Source organism: Mustela nivalis (assembly GCF_964662115.1).
Source record: "Mustela nivalis genome assembly, chromosome: 3".
In the NCBI taxonomy this organism is placed as follows: domain Eukaryota; kingdom Metazoa; phylum Chordata; class Mammalia; order Carnivora; family Mustelidae; genus Mustela; species Mustela nivalis.
The window spans coordinates 75,438,323-75,462,323 of record NC_139022.1 but is presented as its reverse complement, the minus strand read 5'-3'; the positions used below and the strand labels follow the sequence as shown (position 1 = coordinate 75,462,323).

At 38.9% G+C, this 24,001-nt stretch overlaps 1 protein-coding gene across 1 annotated transcript in view; it reads left to right on the top strand.

Moving 5' to 3' along the window:
• Positions 1-24,001, top strand: part of MSH3 (mutS homolog 3) — a gene marked incomplete at its 5' end in the record, with an annotated part of 182,047 nt that overhangs the window by 125,479 nt on the left and 32,567 nt on the right. Inside the window, 2 exon segments of the mRNA XM_082724737.1 lie at positions 3,190-3,301; positions 19,185-19,342. Coding sequence (XP_082580863.1) covers positions 3,190-3,301; positions 19,185-19,342 — 270 coding nt within the window.

Here is a 24,001-nt window from a genome sequence, read left to right as displayed (position 1 = left end):
AAGGTCAGAAATGTGCTTATACATGAAAGTTCTAAGTCAAAGCACTTAGTAATAGATGAGTGCTAGTTAACAAAGTTCAAGAACACTGTTCACTCAACACATTGTTGGAAATTAGAAAATTTGATAACAACTACTTTAGGTGAAGTTATGAAAAAACAAGTCAAGTTTCATATCCTACTGGTGGGAAGTTAAATTGATACAGTATTTCTGTATGTTAAAATAAAAAAATATGCATACCCTATGACTTAGAAGATACACTTCAGGAATTTACTCTGGCTTAGAGAAGCATTTGTCCATGTGCCAATGGACATAAATGTAAGATTGATTGCAGTATTGTTTATAACAGTGGAAATCTAGACACAGTGTCAGTGTTCGACAGTGGAGAACAACTGAATTATCTATGCAGCAGCTTCAAAAGAACACTGAAGATCTGACAAGAAATGATCCTGAATCTTAAGTATAGCATCCCATCAGGTTCCACTGGACCTAATTTCACTTTTTAAATTTCTTAACGGTCTTTTAAAGAACAAAGAGAAAATTCACATTTTTCTTTAAAGGAGAATAAAATCCTGTTTTGCATTTACCATATGGGTCCATTAGACCCTTTTATAAATCTGACATGTACTTTGGGATCTTTAATGATTTTTATCTTTTCTGTATCTGGAGCATCTTGCTCTTTCATCATTCAAGAATTACTTTGTATTATTTATCAATTAGTTCTTTTTTTTTTTTTTTAAGATTTTATTTATTTGTCAGAGAGAGAGAGGGAGAGAGAGCGAGCACAGGCAGACAGAGTGGCAGGCAGAGGCAGAGGGAGAAGCAGGCTCCCCTTTGAGCAAGGAGCCTGATGTGGGACTCGATTCCAGGACGCTGGGATCATGACCTGAGCCGAAGGCAGCTGCTTAACCAACTGAGCCATCCAGGCGTCCCTTATCAATTAGTTCTACTAAAAAGTCTAAATGTAAGAAAACTAGAGAATGACAATACAAAGGTAAGATAATAATCACTACCACACCATCCTTCCTTGTTCTAATTGTATTGCCCAAAGTGCTGCATCGTTCTTCAGGAAGTTGTAAAAGACTAGAAATAGCACTGTTGTAATCTAACTACAACTGTTATTATAACTGTTACAGTTATAATTAATTAATTTCTATTGATGTAATAATTAACTTTCACATATTATAACTGCTGCTTCTAACTTTCATTGCACAGAGTTGAGAATTCCGAATTAAGTTTTTCACCCATAATAGAAAAGACGAAAAAAGTAAGAAGACATTTCACAATTATTAGATTAATCAAAAGATGAATGCAAAAGAGAAAGATAGCAGTGCTCTAGATACTACCGATGATGATGAAATTTCTTGTATAAACAAAATCTCAGATCGTAAGTGTTCAGGTGACAGTGGCCTAGGTGAATTTTCCCAAGCTTAAGAGTCAGTGTGTGAATAATGTATTTCTAAGGACAAAATGGAATGTGTTCTCCAGTTAGTTACTCCACAGGCTTCACACATCATATAACATTTGCTGACGAAAACCTGAACAATCCTGACATGTAGTGGTTCCTTTGTCTTTTGTGATGTCTGTGCCCTAAGGTTTACCTGATACTGTTTGTAGGTGTACAGGTGTGCCTGTACACCTGAAAGAAGATAGATGTTGTAAAATAAAAGTATTGATTAGATCGGTTACTCTGATTTGGTATTTATAAATATAAAACTGAAAATGTTTTGCATTTGTGGAGCAAAAAAGATGGCTGTCCTCTCCTCAACAAAACGATAAGCTTTAAATATTTTTAAAAATCTAAGTATTGCATTTTTGTCCATGCAAGTAGGAGAAGAACCGAAAGTTATGATAAGCTAGAACATTTTAGGAATGTATGGAAATCTAGAATCAGTATCTATGAATGACTGTGGTCTAGGTGCATGCACAACAGTTGAGTTAATTACTTGGAGAGTATGTTGCCCATTCCAAGTATATTGCCTCTAAGTCCAGGAAAATGTGGAATAAAAATTTGAGATTTGCTCTGTTTAAGTTCTCACTAAAATTTGTCTTGGGGTTTTTTTTGCTTTGTTTTATTTTTACTACCTCTTTGTTGCCACTTCTGCAAATTATTTGTAAAATGACTTGAAAGTATTAAAAAAAATAAGAGTCCATTGGTAAATGGTGAAACGTATTTTTTAAAAGTATGTATTGAATGTGAAGGGGAAAAAATGTAGTTATAGAATAATATATTACAGTGTGATCCTGATTTGTTTTGCTGTTTCTGTTTTTTTAAAGATTTTATTTATTTTTTGACAGAGAGAGATCCCAAGTAGGCATAGAGACAGGCAGAGAGAGATAGGGGGAGATAGGCTGAGGGAGAGCCCACCCTGGCCTCAATTCCAGGACCCTGAGATCATGACCTGAGCTGAAGGCAGAGGCTTAACCCACTAAGCCACCCAGGCACCCTGTTTTGCTGGGGTATTTTTTGTTTTTGTTTTTAAGAGTCATAAATCAGTGCAATGAGTGTGTAAAAACCTAAATGCAGAGAAGAAAGTTGGGAAGGGTAGACACCACACTGATTTCCAGGGAGGAGAATGAAAGGAGGGCAGTGCTCACAGGGGCTTTGAAAAATAAATAAAGCTATAGATAAAAACAGAAAAATATAAAAGCTTAGAAAGGAAGACCAGCAAGGTAAAAAAAAAAATTTTTTTTTGTATCAAAAAAGGCAAAAGATACCAAAGACTGTAGAAAGTTGTTTCACTTAAACAGGATATGAAAATTTAAGGTCTCCAAGTCTAACACATAACATAATTTCTACTAATGTAATAATTAAATCTGGAAATAATTTTCAGTGATTTCCTTTATTATACTTATTACTAAAAATGATTTAAATGGCAATAATCTGAACTGTAACTTCTAGTAATGAAATTGTTGATCTTAGAGAATAGTAGAGAAAACAAGATCTTGTAAAGTAGACTTCAGCAGTGGAGCTATTGTAAGACTGCTAAAGTTTGTGCTTTGAACACTATTATTATAATAACTGTCCTCCCAATTCTTATTTTATAGTTAAAATTTAGCTTTTATACTCAAAGCCTTATTTTGGGTGTGTGTTTACTTAAAGTCTAACATTATTTCTTATGCTAGAACTTAAAGATTTTTTTAAAAGGCAGTTTTTATGCCTAGTAAATTGAAACATGCTTCTTTTGGCAGACCAACTCTGCAGGAGGGGAGGAAAATCGTGATTAAAAATGGTCGGCACCCTGTGATTGACATGTTGCTGGGAGAACAGGATCAGTATGTTCCCAACAGTACGAATTTATCAGTAAGTACCACCTGATGCCAGTAAACAAGTCAAAGGTGATAACAGTGATCCAAATTTTTAAATACAAAATAAGTATTTTTGTAATTTACTCAGGATTTAACTTTGGTGTTAAATATAGTAATCTTGGGCTGTAGTTTTATATTCAGCAGCAAGTATGGAGTTGGTGTCATTTCCAATGAGAGATTAAATGAAAAGATTTATTAACTAGAGGGTTAGTCTTAATTAGTTATCCTAGGTAACCCCTATACATAGTTTTCATTTATAAATGTCCAAATATGCTAATAGGGTGGAATCATACTGGAGTTTTTGCAAATTTCTAGTAGTGTTTAATGCTATATGTCTGTCCTGTCTTTCAGTATTTTAAAATGTTATGCAAAAGAATTGGAGATGCCTCAGCTGATTTTGTTGATGAGAACTTTGTCACACAGGCTAATGTTCTCTCTCTCACAGAACATTAATGATCCTAAAGATTTATTCATTTAACATATACTTACTGTATTCCTATTTAGTTTCAGGTAGTGAAACAAGTATTAGGACAGGGAGTGGTAAGCAAGACAGAACTATTCCCTGTCTTAAGGTGCTGTGATCAAGCAAGAGGGTAGCCAGGCTATTATAATACACGATATAGGAAACCATGTTGTCCTGGGAGCATGTAGCAAGGTCAGCCTAACTTAGTGTAGAGAGAGCATCAAGGAGGGTTTCTTGGGGATAAAATACTAATTGAAGACGGAGTCAGTGTAGGCCAGAGAAGTGGAGAGCAGTATACCAAGTCCAGGAACCAGTGTGGCGGAGGCTGCGAGTGAGTCAGAGCAGGGTGAATTCAGGGAAGTGAAAGATGGTGAGTGATGTGGAGCACAGAGTGTTAAAGAAGGGTTCAGATATAAGGAAGAGGCCAATTTGCTCATCGCCATATTAAGGAGTTTTGATTTTTTTTTCCCCTAAGGGGATGAGAATACCAGCAACAGAATGTTTGAAGCTCTGAAAAATAACAAACTTGTGGGATGGAGTGTGTGTGTGTATGTGCGCCTGCCTGTGCGTCTGTGTGTGTATGTGTGTGTGTGTTACATAGAGTTACATTGTCAAAGATAGAGTCATATGCTAATTGAAGTGGTGTAATCATAGATTTTATTCAATAATGTAATTGCAGTAGAGAAAAGAGTCCAGTGTGAACTGAACTCAACTTCAATTTGTGCAGAGGTGACTGGGTGTTTTGAAGGGAGAATGGGGAACTAGGGGGGAGGAATGGGTGGGAATGGAGGGTTATCTTGCAGATTCAAGGGAGTCGAAATTATAAAAAGCAGGAAAGGGTATTGGTTAATGTGAAACCCCTCTGGGTTTACTGACTGGCATCTGGAGCGTATGCCCTCACACAGGGAGTAAAAGGAAAGGGAGAGTTATCTTCTAGAATGTTTGTATTTCAGAGATGGCTCACCTCTTCTAGGTTGCAGAAGAGTTACACCTCCACAGGGCAGAGAAAGGATTTATAACTGTAAGCTTTCTGAAGTCATTGCTTTAAGAGGAAGTTCAAGGGCCTTTGTGCCTTTTGTCAGGTTTTGTCTGGAACAAGTTGTAAATTTTCCTGCCAGTCTTGTACTTTTTTAGGTAGGAACTTAAAATGAGTTTGGGATTATCCTAAGAACATGGCCACAAACTATTAGAAACGATGCTAGTTGACTGGATTCTTAGTGGGAGGAGTAAACAAAATCATTTATGTTGAAAGTGTGAGTTTTTATAGGACGAGACTGAAGCCTAGTGGAGAAGAGGGCTCAGGACTAGAGTTTGGTTAAGGTAAGAGCATCTTTGTCAACATCAAGTGAAATAATCTGGTGGTGAGATCGGAGAATTAGTATGTAAGGAGGAGCTAAGGGGGAGAGGTCGTTGTATCAGAGAATGAATGTCCAACTTTAGAATTTCAGAGGTAGTGCTCTTCTGGAGGCGGCAAGTCCTAGGTATGACCATGGAAGATGAGTAGCAGAACTGGAGAAGAAATCAAGGAACAGAGTCTGGGAAAAAGTCACCCACGTAAATGTTGAAATCATTTAAGAGAACATCAGCATTTGGAGGGGAAGTTGACGGTGTTCTAGGTGTCAGGGATGGAGACTGGTGACCTGGAAGTTTGTCAATACCTGAACTGAAGACAAGCAGAGAGGGTGGTCAGGTTCTAAAGAAACACATAAGAACATGTAAGAAGGAACCTCTGAACTATGGGATATGTGTGGTAGGAAGTGGCAGAAAGCTCAGCCTCCAAATGAACAATAGCCAGGTTTCTGTTTAAGCCTGTTTAAAAGAAATGGTAAGCAAGGATGTTAGAAACATAGAAGGAGTTGGGACTTTGGGTCAGTGGGAGAATTGGGATGTAGTGCAGCAGCTAGAAATTAGGTCAGAGAAAGGAAGCCCAGAACAAACAGCAAGGGAGTTGAGAACATGACAGAGTACTCCCTCTTGGGCTGTGAGCAAGGGCGACAAAGGTGTGCATGTGATGAATTTGGCTACAGCTGTGGTGAGTGAAAGGAAATGCTTTCAGTTACGTTTAGTTTAATATTACATTTGGATGCAGCACATAGATTTGTTGGTAGTATATAACCTGATCCCCAAAGTCTATAAAGTTGTTCATTCTCATTAGGGAATTTGTAATTGACTTAATTTATCAAGCCAAGTTAACACTTCTTGGTGCTTTATTGACTTTTAAAGGAAGGCTATGTGAACATAAGAATTTCTTTTTCAGTTCTCACAATGCCAGTGGGGTATAGCTTTTCTTGAGAAAGTAATATAGTTGCAACATTTAATACCTTGGTTTATATTTTACTTATAAATCACTTGAACATTATTTCCTGTTACTGTTCCCATCCCCTAGCATGCCCACCAACTCAATCCCAAGTATGTTATTCTTGACATTGGGTTTTTTTTTTCCTTTGCTTTTTCATTATTTTTCCCCTCTTTTGCTTTCTTTTAAAAATGTATTACACTATTTAATAAAGCAAGATTTGAGAAACTAAACTAGCCTTTTGCCTAATTATAAGAATGTTTTAAGGAAACATTAAACTTTTATATTTAAATTTTTACAAAATAAATGGAGTGATTTTTTTCCCAGTAGGCACTTCAGAATATTCCAGAATATTCATTTCTTTTACATATGCTTTTTCTAACTTGAGTAGGAGTTGATATAGAACTGTTGCTATGGTGAAGTGCATTCTATTTTACAGGGTATAAATTTATATATAGGGATAGTGTTGAAAAAGAACTTACTATGTAAAACTCAATTTAAAATATTTTATAGGTGTTAATTATAAAATATAGCCTGAAAATAATTTCCTGAAAGTCAAATGACATTGTTGCTTTTGATAATCATGTAATTTTAAGAAATGGTCTTTTGTACATGTGATTATAAGTGTACTTTTCTGGATTCTGTGTTAAGTGAACTTATTATAGTCCTTCTGAACAAGCCAACTTTCTGCCTACTTTTCTGCTCCCAGTTTTAAGAATACTCTTCTTCTCACATTTCGTAATCTGGCATTTACTTTGTATTTTTATTAGCATTATTTTATGAATATTTTGTTCTTTGAGATTTTGACACACTTTGTCAGTATTGTGCTTGAGATCAAATTACACAGAAGAAAGAGATAGAATACCTTCCTAATCTGGTGGGAGACATACCCAATTAAATTAATAGTAATAGAATATTTAAAAAGGCCCTGAAGGAGCTAACAGATTACATGGTAGAAAAATTGGCTTTAAATGAGCAGGAATTTCAAAGTAGAGGGATATCCAAATGGTCCCTAAGAGACTAACATTTTCTTGACCTGCTATATATTAGCTTTTCTAGAATGCAAGAATATGGCAAAGGATTAAATAGAGAGGAACTATGAACTTTGAGGTGTTTGGGGGACACTGGGTAGTGAACCTAATGGGAACATGGATTGATGGATATGAAAAGACCAGGTGAGGGGTCTGAGCTGGAGTTAACAGATTTTAGAATGATCATGATATATGTACTGCAGTTTTGATTCTGAATCTGTCAGGGAAATTACATGAACATGTAAAGAAGACTGATAAAAAGGCCCTCTCAGGCACTAACACTGAAGGTTGATTTCAGTTTCACTGAAAGTAGGTTTAAACGAAAACTTTTTTAAAATTTTAAGGCTATATATTTATTAGAGAGTAAGAGTGAGAGAGAGCACAAGCAGGGGTTGCAGCAGAGGGAGAGGGAGAAGCAGGCTCTTCACTGAGCAGGGAGCCTGACAAGGGGCCACAATCCCAGGACCTTGAGATCATGACTGGAACTGAAGGCAGATGCTTTACCGACTGAGCCACCCAGGTACCCTGAACGTTTTAAGAAACTTTTAAACATATTTACCCTACCTCATTTTCAGAATTTGGAGATATAGTTTAATCTGAAGATCACACTTGTGATACTGGTAACCAGATGTTACTATATATTCCTTTCTATCCTGTGGGACCTGGCTCTTTTACATCTTCTAGGAAACCTCAGTTTGACTTCCCCAAGCAGAATTGAAAGCAATACTCTTTTAAATCCTCTCTTTGTTTCCTACCCTGATTCACTATATAATCTGAGTGTTTGTAGACTCAGCAGCGTGGGATCTCCCACCTCCATCTTGCCCCTCTCCAGCACATTTCTGCATTCTGCAGCCACAGGGCTTTTCCTAACCTGTCCTAACACTCTCCCATTTAAAAGCATGCTTAAAATTCCAGCCATATAGTTCCCAAGTTACTGTGCTTCTGGGACTTGGCAGATGGTATTCCCTCTGCCTAGAATGTCATCTTTCTCCATACCATCCACTCCTGCCTCACACACACCCACAGCCTACCCCACCCCACCCTCTAGCTCCTGCTGTTCTCGAAGTCTTGTCTTGGGTGTCACTGTCTGCACCAAGCCTTTCCTAACCAGTGCTGGGTTTGGGTACCCCATCACTTACCCATAACACTCATATTTCTCCCCATTTTAGTACTTAACCAGTAAATTATAACTGCCTTTGTTCGTGGTTCCCAGTGCACTGTGAGCTTCACAGTAACAGAATGGGCTTTCTCTGGGTTAGTTGTGATCCCACTGTCAGTCACAGCTCTCTCATACTTGGCAGGCACCTGATCATATATGGTAAATAAACAAGAAATAGCCACAAGCCTTGGACAGTCTTCAAATCTCACTTTAAACTTTTGCCTCCCACCAAGATATTATGTTCCAGAATGTTATATGGGGGAATATCACAGGTTACTGACTAATTATATTGTAGAACTAGAAGGGAAAATAGGAGTCATTTAGTGTAACCATATCTTCTTACTTATGAAGAAACAAGGCTCAGAAAGAGAGAATTGACATGCCAGAGGTTACCCAAGTTAAGTGATCTTGAGCGCTCTCCCAAAACAAAACAGTATTCTAGGGCAAGCCAGTGCTTTTCAGTTGTTTTCACTTTGTAGCACACCTTCAAAATGATGAGAATTTGGGGCACCTGGCTAGCTCAGTCGGTAAGCATCTGCTCGGGTCATGGTCTCAGGGTCCTGAGATTGAGTCCTGCATCAGGCTCCCTGCCAGGGAACCTCTTCTCCCCCCACTTCTGCTGCTCCCCCTGCTTGTGCTCACTTGCTCTCTTTCTGCCAAATAAATAAAATCTGTAAAAAAGAGAGAGAGAGAAAGAAAGAAAAGAAAATGATAGGAGGAGTTTGATGATACACTGGAATGAAAGAAAAAGGAGAAGGTTGCTTGGAGCCAAAGAGGTTGGCCTAGGGCTCTGGCTGCCTCAGCCCCACCTGCCACCTTGAGGATTAGGACAGATTAGGACGTCAGCTTCTTAGCATCCCTGTACCCCGTGAGGCAGACCAGGGCATAATGTGCCAAGACATCCTGCTTGGGAAACACCACTGCAATCTGCTACCATCTCAGGACTCTGATAGTGACGAAAGTTAGAGTTTGACTTTGTGTTTTTTGTCGGTAAAGATTTATTTATTTATTTATCTATCTATCTATCTATCATTTATTTATTTATTTATAAGTACATGTTATTTATTTATTTATATGGGGCTCAATCCCAAGAGCTTGGGATCATGACCTGAGCTGAAGGTCAGACGCTTAACTGACTAAGCCATCTAGGCACCCCTGTTTTTTGTTTTTAATGTAAATAATATAAATTCCCCTTATTGGAAGAGAGAGTGGGAAAATTGTGGTTGGTAGCTTCTCAATTTGTGGAAGGGAAGAAAATGAGTTGAATGTGCAAAGCAAGAAGTTTCCCAGGAAGTACTTGAACCTGGTAGATTTTTGTGGCCCAAGGGAAGTCCACAGCCCAGCTCTTGTGGAGTGGGACTGGGTGGACACTGGAACCCTGGTCACAGTTCCTTCTTTTGAGATCAAGAAGGGGCTTTAAGCACCTCAGTGTCTGGCCATGTGTGGCACATAGTAGGTGCTCACACATTTGTTACATGAATGATGCTTGAAACTGGTAAAGATGAAGGAGTACAAGAGGGGACCAAGGATCACCAGCTTCCCATTTCCTCCCTTCTCCCTGACAGAGTCTTCTAGCTACCCCAGAAATGCTTGGTTTGGCTATATAAAAGTAAGACTCCTTGTATTTGTATTCATAAGCTGTTGACTCTTTGTACTTAATTACCAAATAGACTAACAATAATGCATCCCATAAAAATATGTCTGAGTATTAGGTTTAATTTAATTCTATGCCTGGATTATTTGCATAGATTTTGCTATAAATGTATTTTTCACATAGGATGATAATGGGATCACATTGTTAAAAAACTGAGGAAACACCAGTGGCATTTTTTTTAAAGATTTTATTTATTTATTTGACAGATCACAAGTAGGCAGAGAGACAGGCAGAGAGAGAGGAGGAAGCAGGCTCCCTGCTGAGCAGAGAGCGCGATGCAGGGCTTGATCCCAGGACCCTGAGATCATGACCTGAGCTAAAGGCAGAGGCTTAACATACTGAGCCACCCAGGTGCCCCACCAATGGCATTTTAACATTGTTTTTTGTTACTTCTTTCTTACTTCAGGTGCCCATTTCTTCCTGCTTCTGACACAGTGAGATAAAGAAGGATATTTTGGGGGCGCCTGGGTGGCTCAGTGGGTTAGGCCACTGCCTTCAGCTCGGGTCGTGATCCCAGGGTCCTGGGATCGAGTCCCGCATCGGGATCTCTGCTCGGCGGGGAGCCTGCTTCCTCCTCTCTCTCTCTGCCTACTTGTGATCTCTTTCTGTCAAATAAATAAATAAATTCTAAAAAAAAAAAAAAAGGATATTTTGTATGATAACTGCTTATTTTTTAAAGTGTTCTGACCTATATTGCTACCTCTGCCCAGAATGTTCCTTCTTCTATCTTCCTGTCTATAACCCATCTCCATTGATGGAACTCCTACTCATCCCTCATGAGCGAAAAGATATTACTGCCTTCTCTGTTCTTTCACCATTACTCTGGCCAAAAATAATCTCTTTTTTATCCTAGCACTTTCTTTGTTCTGTTTTTAAAACTCATCCCATATCACTCGTTGGTACACAAAGGTAGTGGGGGAGTTGATTAGAGGTGTAAATTCATACCTTGGTTAGCTGTTATTTTATTATCATCTTGGATAGACCACTGTACTCTTCAGTTTCTTCATCCACAGAATGAGGGTTTAGGTTGAGTAACAACTAACTCTCTGTGGAATATAAATTGGACAGCATCCAGGCATCACAAGGGTCTGGACCCTTTCCTTAGCATGTCAGCATACAGCCTGTGCTCCTCTCCAACTTCATTATCCCCCTTTCTGTTTGTAGATCCCCTTGGGTTAAAAGTGCAAGGATTTGGCTAAGAGCTTATCTGGAGGAGGCTTTCACTAGGGAGTTTCTCACTGTAACCTGTTACTGATTGACATGTTCAGGGAATAAAACACTTTAAAACTGCCAAACTTTTTCAGCAGTCTGCAACTATTATAAAAATAGTTCTGCCATGAGTCTTTTTTGAAGATCGATGTCAATATCTGTACCTGTCAAGGAAGGAAATCTTTCTTGTAGAAAATTAACTGATGCCCAAGTCTTTGAAATTAACATGTGACAATTTTATTGTTTCCTTTCATTTTATTTTATTTTTGCAGTGCATCTCCTGACTTCAGGGGCATTCTGACTGACCGTCATCACAGTATACCCAACAATAGAACCAGGGTTGCTGGCCCTGCGCTAGAGCAGCCCTTGTATCTGGCAGTGAATGTGTCTGCCTGTCATTGAGAAGGGAGGCCCTGTGAGACATCTGTCACGGGGATGATCTTTGCTTACTATCCCTGTTCAGCTACTTGGTAGCTCCACATTACTGGGCAAGGTCCTTAGACTACCCAGGCCTGTTTCCTCGCCTGTAACATGGGAATGTAGTAGTACTTGTATGACCCTGTGAGGCCATTGTGAGAACAGAATGAGATGATGCCTACCTAGTCATTAGCACAGTTACTCGTGGCACGTGCTAACTGTGATTTTCTTATGATACCTTAACAATTGCCTTCTAGTTTTCATCTCTACTTCTCTTTTCTTTACACAGATGACAGCGTTCTTTGTGGAAATTGATTACTTATCTCAAAACTTACTGGTTTAGAGTCCATGTTTGATTCTTGATACAGAATACTAAGATTTTATTGACTAGTGCTGTCACCGGTGACATCAGCAGTACTAAGGCAGAAACTTTAAAGATTGATCTCTAGCTTCCTCAAAGGTTTACTCAGGCCAGACCATAGGTACACTCCAGAAATAGTCCCCTTGGTACAATACTTCAGTGTTGGTTTATTGTCATTCACCCATCCATCGATCTGTGTTTTCTTTTCTTTTCTTTTCTTTTTTTTTTTTTTTTGAGATTTTATTTATTTATTTGGGAGTGAGAGCACAGAGAGAGAAGGTGAAGCAGGCTCCTGCTAACCAGGGAGCCCAGTGTGGGACTCCATCCCAGAACCCTGGGATCATGACCTGAGCCAAAGCCAGATGTCCACCCAACTGAGCCACCCAAGTGCCCCCTCTGTGTCTTCTTGAGAACTTGCTCTGTGTGCAGCATTGTGCTCCATGCCTTGCACAGGTGTGGACACCGTCTCAACTGTCTAGTTGAATGCATCCCTGGGAAATTCAGTAGGCTCCAGAATGGGTTAAAACTTGGTTTTTGCCAGCTCTTGGCTTCTGGCTACTCCGTTGGAATGCTTACTTATCCTCGCTGGTTTTCCAGATAGATTTAATGGGTTTTTCACATCTGGGACCTTCTGATGTGTGGTGCCTCTGATACATAAGCCTGTGCTGGGAGGTAGATGCACACGTGAGATTCTTGATCATTTCCTCACTTACCATGTCATCTTAGGGACTATAGAGGAAAGGGAGTCACATATTCCTGACTAATTCTAGAGAGAATGCAGATGATTTTTTCATCTGTAAGGGTGGTGAATATCCCTGTCGTGGTGCCTTTCACCAGTATTTATTAAGTGCCATTTTTTTGTCAGACCTTGTAGTCAGTGGGGATGGGAAGTAAGATGGGAACTTCCTTTCCTTTTTTTTTTTTTTCTTTTTAAAGATTTTATTTATTTATTTGACAGATAGAGATCACAAGTAGGCACAGAAGCAGAGAGAGAGAGGAGGAAGCAGGGTCCCCGCTGAGCAGAGAGGTGGATAGGGGCTCAATCCCAGGACTCTGGGATAATGGCTTGAGCCAAAGGCAGAAGCTTTAACCCACTGAGCCACCCAGGCGCCCCGAGAACTTAACTTTCTAGCAGTGACATTGGTATTAAGTACACAAGAAAATTAGGGAAATTACAGAGAGGGATAAAAGGTATAAAGAAAAAAATGGGCTAACAGCATAGTGTATGACAGGTTAGAGGGGCTTAAGGTAGATTGAGTGGTCAGAAAAGGTCTCTCTTGGGAGCTGATGTTTGAGTTTGGACTTGAATGATGGAAAGGATCTAATCTCAGGGAAAACATCTCTGATGGAAGGAACAAGCTATGGAAAGGCCCAAAGGCAGGAATGAGCTTAGCAGGTGGAAGAAGAACATAAATCCAGTCAGGCTAGTGCTGAGGTAACATGTGGAGTGGGGAAGGAGATTAGGCCACACAGGCGGGCATGGTCTTTAGGTCATGGTGAGGAGTTGGGGCTTTAGTATTAGAAAACTGGGGAGCTATTTGAGGGCTTTTAGCAGGAGGCAAATTCTGTTTTAATTTTTAAGGCAGTCACTCTGACTGCAATGTAGAGAACGATCTGTGGGCAGAGAAGCAGAGAGACTAGTCAGGACCTGCTGCTGTGGCCCACCAGGATGGTGGCAGTAGAGATGCAGATAAGAGGTATTTATGCATCTCAGAATACCTCCTGAATCTTCACAGTCTCTTTTTTCCCCATTAGTATTTACTAGAGTGTGCCCAGTATATAATTTATTTCCCACTGCAGGTATAAGTATTAGTGATTATTAGCAAAGCAACACTTTATTACCTACAGATAGTTGAGTTGAAAGCGTTTCACTTCTTAAAATCTTCTGAGTTCTTGTCTGGAGTCTTCAGATGCTGGATAGGCCTGGAAAGACCACTTCCACAGAAGGGACCACATGTCTGACTGGGTCACTGTGTACCATTTTTCCAAGTGAATTCCACAGCTTCCCCTCTTTGATTTAGCCTAGAGCCACATACTGTCATATGTCTGAATTTGGACATGTTATTTTTCAGAGGGTCATAGAATTTGAGGATGAGAAATCATTTAATTCAACCCCCTCACATTAGAATTTAGGAAACGGAGACCTGCAGAGCTCTCTTAACATTTTAGTACCCTCTCACATTTTTGATTCCCATTTGAAGAAGATACCTAATTGAGCCATAAGTATAAATCCTTTTATCTTTCAAGTGATTGGAAGAAATAAGGTATCTACAAGATAAAGGGTATACTTTTTTTCCTCGTAGCTTTCCTAATTACTTATTTTAAAAAATTTGTTTTGTGTCTGCACTTCCATCACCCACCCCCATTGCTTGCTGCGTTTGGTAATTCCACTTGAGGCGGCTCCACCAACAACACCTTCACCATTCAGGGCTCCCTCGTGACACATTGTAACCCTTGTGTAGGTTATTCTGCCTTGTATTACATTCTTTACTTTCTAGTATGTAGAGTTTTTTTCTGGTGTTCTATTTTTATGTAAATATGCTGGAAATCCAAATAAAGAAATGTCATTTGAAACTGTGTAAATTTTTCCTAAATATGTTAAGGGATTTGTAAAGAGTTATTTGATGGTTCATGACAATTATTTATGAAATAAATAATTAAATCTTAAAATAATTCATTTAAATAATTTTCAACTACCTGGTATTTCAAACAAGTGAAAAAAGTGTAGAAAACAGTATAGCAGATACCCATTTATCCTTCACTCAGATATCATAGAGAATGACCTTCTGTGATATGAACTTTAGATATATTTAAAGTAAATAAAGTGTTACAGACCTCCCCCTTCACTTCCTTATCTCACTGGTAACCATTATCCTCATGTTACTTGTTATCCTTATGCATATTTTTGTTCTTTTATTTATTTATATTTTAACAATATATAATTTTGTGTATTTTTAAAGTGTACACAAATATGGCACACTGAACCTGTCATATGCTATTTTGTAAATGATTGTTTTCGTAATTGTACAAAGTACATCTTTTCATTTTCCTAATGATAGACAGTTAGATTGCCTTTTTTTTTCCTATTATGAATACAAACAGTACTAGAATGAATATAAATATCTTTCTGAGTACTTGCTTATTTTTCTAGGGTAGACTCCTAGAAGAGGAATTGCTGGGTCATGTAGACCAGTAATACAGAATCTTTAACTTTACTAGGCCTTTCCAAATTGCCCTCCATATACTTCCAACATGCCGCATAAGTAGACTCTTAAGCCTTTTGATAATATGATGAATTTTCTGAAAGTGTCTTTTAAAAATTATTCCTTCAGAAATGTTCAGTTTTCTTCATTTGAATGTTAGAGATAGCTTATAGGTCCCTTGAACAATCCTTCAATTTCCTTTTCCTTTTCCTGATTAAGACTGTGTTTTTGGCCTTGAGTGTTTCTTTTTCTATAAATATCCTGTTCATGTCCTTTGCCCATTTTTCCATTGTTTTGGTGTTTTTACTGCCTAGGAGTATTACTTTATTTTAGGCCTTTTCATTTTGTGTTTAATCAAATGGGAGCACCTGGGTGCTCAGTTGGTTAAGCAACTGCCTTTGGCTCAGGTCATGATCCTGGAGTTCCGGGATGGAGTCCCACAATGGGCTCCCTGCTTGGCGGGGACCCTGCTTCTCCCTCTCTCTCTGCCTGTTGCTCTCCCTGCTTGTGCTTTCTATCAAATAAATAAATAAATAAAATCCCAATGTACTTCCATTTTTAAATCTTCCTTTATAGCTAATTAGGATTTGTGATCTCTTAAAGAATCTTTCTCTACCCCAAAATCATATATTATTGTCTAATAATCTTGTTTGTTTGTTTGTTTGTTTGTTTGTTGTCTGTTGAAGCTGTAATGTACCTGAAACTGATTTTTGTTTATGATGTAAGTTAGGGGTCAGGATTTCTTATTTTTCTTTAAGGACATCCTTTTGACCAAACACCATCATCAAAAGATCATCCTTTGTGTACTGTACTGCAGTGTGTCCTTTGTCATAAATCAAGTAACTATATACACATCAATCTGTTTGTGTTTTTTTCTTAAAAATTTTATTTATTGAGAGAGAGAGAGTGCGAGCAGAGAGAGGAGCAGAGGGAGAGGGACAAGCAGACTCCCTGCTGAGTGCGGAGCCCTGTGCACAGAGCTCAATCTCACAACCCCGAGATCATGACCTGAGCTGAAGTCAAAAATCAGATGCTCAACTGGCTGAGCTGCCCAGGTGCCCCAGTCTGTTTCTACTTTATTCCACTGTGGGTCTTTATGCCAGAACCATAGGAATTTATTTATTGTCACATTACAGTATTGAGCTTTTCAGTCCATGAACATAGTATATTCTTTCATTTACTTAGGTGTTCTTTCATTTCTTTCAGAGATATTTTATAGTTTGCTGTGTCTTTTGTGTTTCCCTATCTTGCTTATTTCGTTAGATTTATTCCTAGGTATTTGAGTTTTTTTGATACTGTGGTCAATTTTATCAGTAAATTTTCTGTTTTTAACTACTTATTGCTAAAGTCTAGAAATAAAGTTGACTTTTGAATACTGACCTTACTTCCAAAGATCTTGCTTAATCATTGATTATAATAATTTTTATAGGTTTCTTTAAATTTTCTGGAAACATAATCATGATCTGTAGGATTAATGACAGATGTATTATTTTTCCAAATATTGTACCTTTTATTTCCTTTTCATGCCTTTTTTTTTTAATGAGTAAATACTGACTTTTATCAAATGCTTTCTCTGTGTCCTTGAAAATCATCATCTGATTTGTCTTCTTTATTCTTTTAATGTGGTAAATTACTTTGATTGGTCTTTGAATATTAAACCAACCCTATACTCCTCAAAAACTCTAAGTGTCTGTATAGCTTTGGATTTGCTTATTGATATACTAAGGAGTTTTACATACATTTTTGTGGATGAAATTGGACTGTAATTCTTTTTTTTTTTTTGTAATGTTCTTGTTGGGTTTTTGCTATCAAGATTCTGTTGGAGTTTTGAAGTGTTTTGGTAAGAGTTGCCCTTGTTCTATTCTGTAGAAGAGTTTTTATAAGATAAGTGCTATTTCTTACATGTTTGTAAGAATCAGTGGAGAAATTATCTGGGTTTGGAGTTTTTCTTGTGGAAAGGCTTTTAATTACAGATGAGTTTCTTTAATAGATGTAGGATTATTCAGATTAGCTATTTCTTGTGTCATTTTTGCCAATTTTAAAAAAGCTCATTTTATTTAAATTTTTGAAATATTTGGGTAAGTCCCAAGTTTGACTATTTATAATAGGCTTATTATTATTTTATTTTTTTTAAAGATTTTATTTATTTATTTGACAGAGAGAGATCACAGTAGGAGAGAGGAAGGGAAGAGATCACAGAGAGAGAGGAAGGGAAGCAGACCCCCTGCTGAGCAGAGAGCCCGATGTGGGACTCGATCCCAGGACCCTGAGATCATGACCTGAGCCGAAGGCAGCGGCTTAACCCACTGAGCCACCCAGGCGCCCCTAGGCTTATTATTTTTAAATCTCTGTAGAATAATTAATTTTATTTTAATCATTATTTTCATCATTCTACTCATGCAAAGTTTCTCTCTTTGCTTTCAGTGTGCTAAGCTTTTTCTGTTCCAAGAAACATAGATTCATTCAAGTTCCTTCAAGTAATGGAGACATGTGACCCTCATTTTAAAGCTACCTGTAACCATAAGAGAAATGAATCACAGGGAGAACAAGATCTCTAGTACAGCTTGGCTTTAGTGAGTCTAGAAATGTCTGGTTAATTAGGATATAAGACAACTTTAGAGATGGAACTGGTTTTCTTTTTATCCCCTCAATAGTAAGAGTTCATGATATTTTAACTTTGAGACCCTCATTATTGGCATGAAATTTCTCAACTACTCTGTGCTCTCCTCTGCTTTTTTTTTTTTTTTTTAAGATTTTATTTATTTATAAGGAGGCAGAGAGAGAGGGAAGCAGGCTCCCCGCTGAGCAGAGAGCCCAATGCAGGGCTTGATCCCAGGTCCCTGAGATCATGACCGGAGCCAAAGGCAGAGGCGCAACCTACTGAGCCACCCAGGCACCCCTCTCCTCTGCTTTTTCTTCCTTTTCATTGCTAACTATCCCTTTACTCCCTGCTCTGTGTAATTTTTCTTCATTCCTTTTGTTTCCTCGTAACTTCTTACTCATGATCTCCAGTGCTTTGTGGCCTTGTTCCGTCTTCCTCCAGATTGAATCAGTGCGTGGTACTCAGTTTAAACTCCCAAGAGATTATTTGATTAGTTCCAGAAGCCCTTTTATGTGAGGCCATCTCTAAGACTCTTGGTGAGTTACACAGTGGCCACTCTTGACCAAGCAGGTATTGCCCAGCATGGTGGGTTCACAGAGCACAGCACATGGATGCCTCGGGCTCACTTGCTGCAGAGGTCTCCTGCTGGACAATTTCCCTTAGGACAAGTCTATATGTGGCAAGTACTGTAATTGGTTAATAGAGGCAAGTTCTAGAAGTTAAATTAGTGTAAGTGTTTGAGCTTTTCTGCTACTTTTTCTTTTAGATTTTATTTATTTATTTGACAGAGAGATCACAAGGAGGCAGAGAGGCAGGCAGAGAGAGGAGGAAGCAGGCTCCCTGCTGAACCGAGACCCCAATGTGGGGCTTGATCCCAGGACCCTGAGATCAAGACCTGAGCCGAAGGCAGAGGCTGAACCCTTTGAGCCACCCAGGTGTCCCCGCTTTTCTGCCTCCTTTACATGCTCTGGTGAAATGCCAGTGAAAAATGCTGATAAAGCTAATACCTAGAATTTGGCATTATAAACCTCTTCAGTAGTCGTCCATCTAGAACTGAAAAAATTCTTGTGCTACCAACTCAAATTAGGGCCTTGAGCAATTAGCTATATAATGTGTGCAGTTTTAGGATGGATAAATGGAAATTGACAGATTTTAAATATAAGCAATATTAAAAACACACAAAGAGTCAGATTGATGAATGTTTAATGAGAAAGCCGTAGTAGTTACCTCATTTAGGTTGCTTCTGGTTTCCTTTTTCATATGTGGAAACCATCCTGTATATTGCTCAGAATTCTTCTGCAATAGCATGGTTCAGGTTGAAGACAAAGAGGTCCTCTTTCCCTTTGTGATACTTAATCAGTAATGTATTTAAATACCAGAAAGCCATCTTTTGCCCAATGCATTCTCATTTATGGAATAAATTATAGATATTACATAAAAGCCCTTTGGGTACAACAAGTAAAATTTCTTTTTAATTTTCTAGGGGGATTCAGAGAGAGTAATGATAATCACTGGACCAAACATGGGTGGAAAGAGCTCCTACATAAAACAAGTTGCATTGATTACTATCATGGCTCAGATTGGCTCCTACGTTCCTGCAGAGGAAGCAACAATTGGAATCGTGGATGGCATTTTCACGAGGTAAAAACATTAGTTCTATTTGAATATATTTCTGAAAATAAAGCAAGCCCACATTGTCACATGAACTTTCTGTGTACATATTTAGATGAATAGATTTGCTCTTAAAATATTTAAGGCTTTGGAGCTTAAAGAAATCATTTTATCATGAATATTAATATCAGAAGAGCCCAAGGAGAGCATTTTGTCCAGTAATTTTCAAGTTATTTTTAGTTCCTGAGTTCTTTAACAAAAATCTTATCTTATATAAAAGATGAATATTTAAACAGATAAAAGCAGATCTGCTTTGCCTGAGTCAGAGTGGAAGGCTTGCAGACTTGCCTGGATAGGCTGTGCAGAGAACAGTCTGAACACCAGTCCATACTTTCCTTGTTTTATAGGTAGGGGACTGAAAACAGACTGAAAAGGGCAGTGGCCCAAGATAATTTAATTCATATTCTCTCTCTCTCTCTCTCTTTTTTTACTCTAAGAAAATTCTCTACAGCCAACTGGGTCTTACCTTTTATAAATCTAAATGCATGTCATATTAAGAATACAGGTGAAATATCCTGGTCTTACTAATAGGATAATCATAGTTTAATCTATTTATTCAGCTTTATCAGTTCCTTAAGTATTATACTTCTTGCATTTCCTTTTTTGGAAAAATTAAATATAGTCTATATTGTGTAGTTAAGCTTTGTGTATAAATTGATTTCTTGTCTAGCTGCATATTTATATGATTCTTGACTTTGGAATTACATCAGAATATATCACATGCTGATATTGATGCACCTGAGTAGACATGAAAATACTTTATCTTAGAGTTTGGTTTTTAGTCTGAGTGAGAAAAGCAAGGAGACCTAAATTCTTTTTGATGGCATATCACCAAGCAGATGTTATTTTGATCTCTGTATATTTGCAGATGAACTCAGTATAAGAAATTTAAGGAATCTTTCTTTACTTTTAAATTGTCATTTTCTATTTTGTAAAAAAAACAAAAAGTATGTGTTTGTGTGTATGTAAATATACTTGGTATTTTATTTCAGTTACACTATTAGGGAGAGGGACAGAGAAATTTAACAAAGAGCAAAAAGATTTTAGAAGATTCACAAAGAAAAAGATTAAAAAAGTAAGGTGGTTTGTCTGAAAGAGAATCTTGTTAGTGAGCAGAATGTCAGATGTTTTTAGATACAAGTAATAGAAAAGAAAAGAAGAGTTTACTTTTCTCATATAACGAGAAGACTTGGGGTAGACTGCTGCTTCTGCTCCTTCAGTGGTTCTGCAGTTTTGTTGGCCTTTCTTTCATAGTTGCAAGATAGTTGCTGTGACTCCAGACATCACATCACATGAGGAAAAAGGAAGAATACCACAGTTCCCCCCAACACCTTTTATTTATTTCCAGAAAATCAGTACCTTTTCAGAAGCCTCTCAGAAAACTTCCACTTATATTTCACTGTCCAGACCTATGTCTCTTGGCCGTAATTGCAAGGGAAACCGAAAGTAAGAATTTGCTTTTGACCAGCTTTCCTCATGGAGTTAGACAAGTGTTTGGGAATGGATTCAGAGGTAATCAGAAAATGGTTTTTGTCTACAAAAAATGAATTCAGTGATGATAATAATAAAAACAGCTAAACTTTATTATATATGTGTGTGTTTTTAAAACTTCTTATCAGTGTATAGGGACTGCCATGTGCCCTTTATATTAAATACTTTATATAAAGTAACATTCAGTGATAGCAAGTATAAGCCTACTGAAAAAGGACAAGCCACACTAATTTCAGGAATTTGGGGGTATTTATTCATTTTCATTTATTCATTCATCCAACGCATACTAACTTAGCATCTACTGTATGACATATATGACTATATGACATAATGAGTATATGATTGGGACTACGATACAACCATGGTTTCTGTTCTGGCATTTACGGGAAGAGGGAGATTTTCTTTTTTCCATAGATCCCGACTTCATTTATATGTAGTAAATAGAAATATGCAGAGACAGAGCAGTCGTTTAGGCAGTTGTGTATGGAGTCCAGAGGGAGAGATGAAAGGTAATGATACAAATTTGCTATGAGACATTTTTGTATAAGCGATAAGTAAAGTCTTAGGTATAGGTGAGATCTTCTCAGTAGAGAGTATAGCGGAGAAAATAGTGCCCTTAAGGCTGAGCCTTAAGACTGCCAACATGGCATAGATGAGTCAGATGATAAGCTAGAAAAACCAACAGGAGGACAAAAACCAGGATGTTACGTTGTCAGGAGAAGACTCCTCCAAGGAGAAAGGAAGTGGCCAGCAGCTCAGAGTGGTCAGATGAATCAGATGAAATGAAGCCAGAAAAGTCAACTTTGATCTTGACAAAATGGTGGTCATTAGCAAGAGCTGTTTTGTTTGTTTGTTTAAAAGATTTGTTTATTGTAGAGAGAGAGAGAAAAAGCATGAGTGGCAGGGACAGAGGGAGAGAGAATCTCACACAGACTTTGCACTGAGCATGGAGCCCAGTGCAGGGCTCAGTCTCATGACCTTGAGATTATGACATGAGCCAAAACCAGCTGTCCGATGCCCAACCACCTGTGCCACCGAGGTTCCCCAGCAAGAGCTGTTTTGGTGGAGTGGTGGCAGACGGTAAAGGAGTGAGCCAGAGGTCAAGAAATAGACTATACAGGTGTGGCCAGGCAGCTTGGCTGGGAGGAGGAGGTGAGAGATCCAGTGAGGGACTTGGCTTGTTTTGTTCGTGAATGGTAGACTTGAACATGATTCAGTGGAATATCCAAGGGGATATGTTATATCCATAAATTTATGATTTTAAAAATGCTTCAGTTACCTTGGAGGATATTAAAATAAGTTAATGATATTTATAATAACAAAAATCATTAATCACTTTGGAGAATGAAAATAAAAAAATAAAGAGAGAATCAAGACAATTCTGTCTTTCCACATAGGTGACGAGAGGAAGTTTCTCATTATAGAAGCGCCCCAGCTAATAGGCGAAGAAGGAATGATAGAATTAGAGTGTCACCCTTTTTTGCAACCCCCTCCAAGGGTGGAGTTTTTCCAGAGAAGTGAATGAAAAAGTAGAGGGTATATAAGAGTTGTCAAGTGTGGGAGCCTGGGTGTCTTCATCAGTTAAGCATTTGCCTTGGGCTAAGGTCATGATCCCAGGGGGCTAGGATCGAGTCCCTTCTTTGTGAAGAGCCTGCTTCTTCCTCTTCCTCTGCTGCTCCCCCTGCTTGTGCTTTCTCTCTCTCTCTCTCTCTCTCTCTCTCTCTCTCTCTCTGGCAGATAAAGAAATAAAATATTTAAATCTAAAAAAAGAGATTAGGGTCGGCAAGCGTACATTGGGAATAATGGACCATAGAACGTCAACAGAGAAGAGGGCCCAAGGGAAAGCACAGTGGTAGGTGGGCTGGAGTCCTGCGGGGCTGGAAGAGCAGTTGTGGTGGATGTGCTGCATGAGCCAGAATGGGCAGCTTTTGAGGCGAAACAGTTCATGTCTCTGCTGAAGTCCAGCATGTGCCCCTGGTGCTGGATGGCTGAGATAGAGTAGAGGAGGAGAGCGGCTAAGAGGAGATCTAGGCTTGATCTAGGTGGTGTTGGTTGGTTTAGCTTCCAGAAGCATTGGCAGGTTTCTTGGGGCAGAGGGGAGAATATACACCAAATGTTAACAACTTTGATGAGTGGTGGTGGGGGGATTTGAAGTTAAATAGCTGACAACATGGACAAAGGGAGGATGTCATGGTCAAACGGTATAACCTCAAAGGAGCTGTTGTTATTACAAGAAGGTAGAGTCTAGAAGTAAGAATGGTAAGCAGGAGAATCCTTGCCGTATCAGAGGAAGCAAGGAAATGAATAGGTGATTTCCGAGAGGGTTGCAGGGGAGGGACTGGAGAGGAAGGGAGGGAGTGCCCATGGGGAGAAGAGACTGGGGACACAGGCAAGTTGGCCGGCCATTTGGCAGTATGGCAAGGGGCCCAGTGTCTGGGTTTAGGAGGTGATGAGGTAGAGAGTTGGAGAAAACCTGGAAGTGGAGAGCAGTATGGACTTGATGTTGGAGGCTACACGAGCCACAGAGGAGGACACACAGTGTTCTGACTGAGGAATATATGGAAGGACAAGGGTGGTACCTGGGACGAGTCTCACCAAGCTTGGGTAGTGGTGGGTCCACAAGCTGTCAGTGCCACACACCACAGCCTAACTGGAATGGCCCTGAAACTTGAGATGCATACTGTGTCACCTGGACCCAGAAGCTCCTCAGTCCAGCAGGAAAGAAACAGATAAAATAAGTGTGAGTCGTTGGCGTTGTCCCCTACGGGTATTGCTGGATGTACTCTGGCCAGTGGTGCATTTTTTCCTGCTTCAGGTCTAATCCCAGCCCCCACTTCTTATTACATATTATTGCAGAAACTGGTCCCCTGCTCTCCCAGTCTTCCTTTCTTCCTCTCCAGTCAGTTTTCACACCTCTGTGAGGTGCCTCTCAGAGCACAGCTATGACCAGGTCATTCTGCTAAACCTCGAACGGTGAATACAGGTCTCTGGGCATGTCAGTCCGGAACCCCCAGATGACTGCAAACTTTTCAGTCTTGTTTTCTGTTTCTTTCCCTCACCTACCAGTGTGTTAACCCAGCACTTCCTTCTGAATTCCAGGAAGCTATTATGTGCTTTCTCATTTGTCTTTTTTTTAGT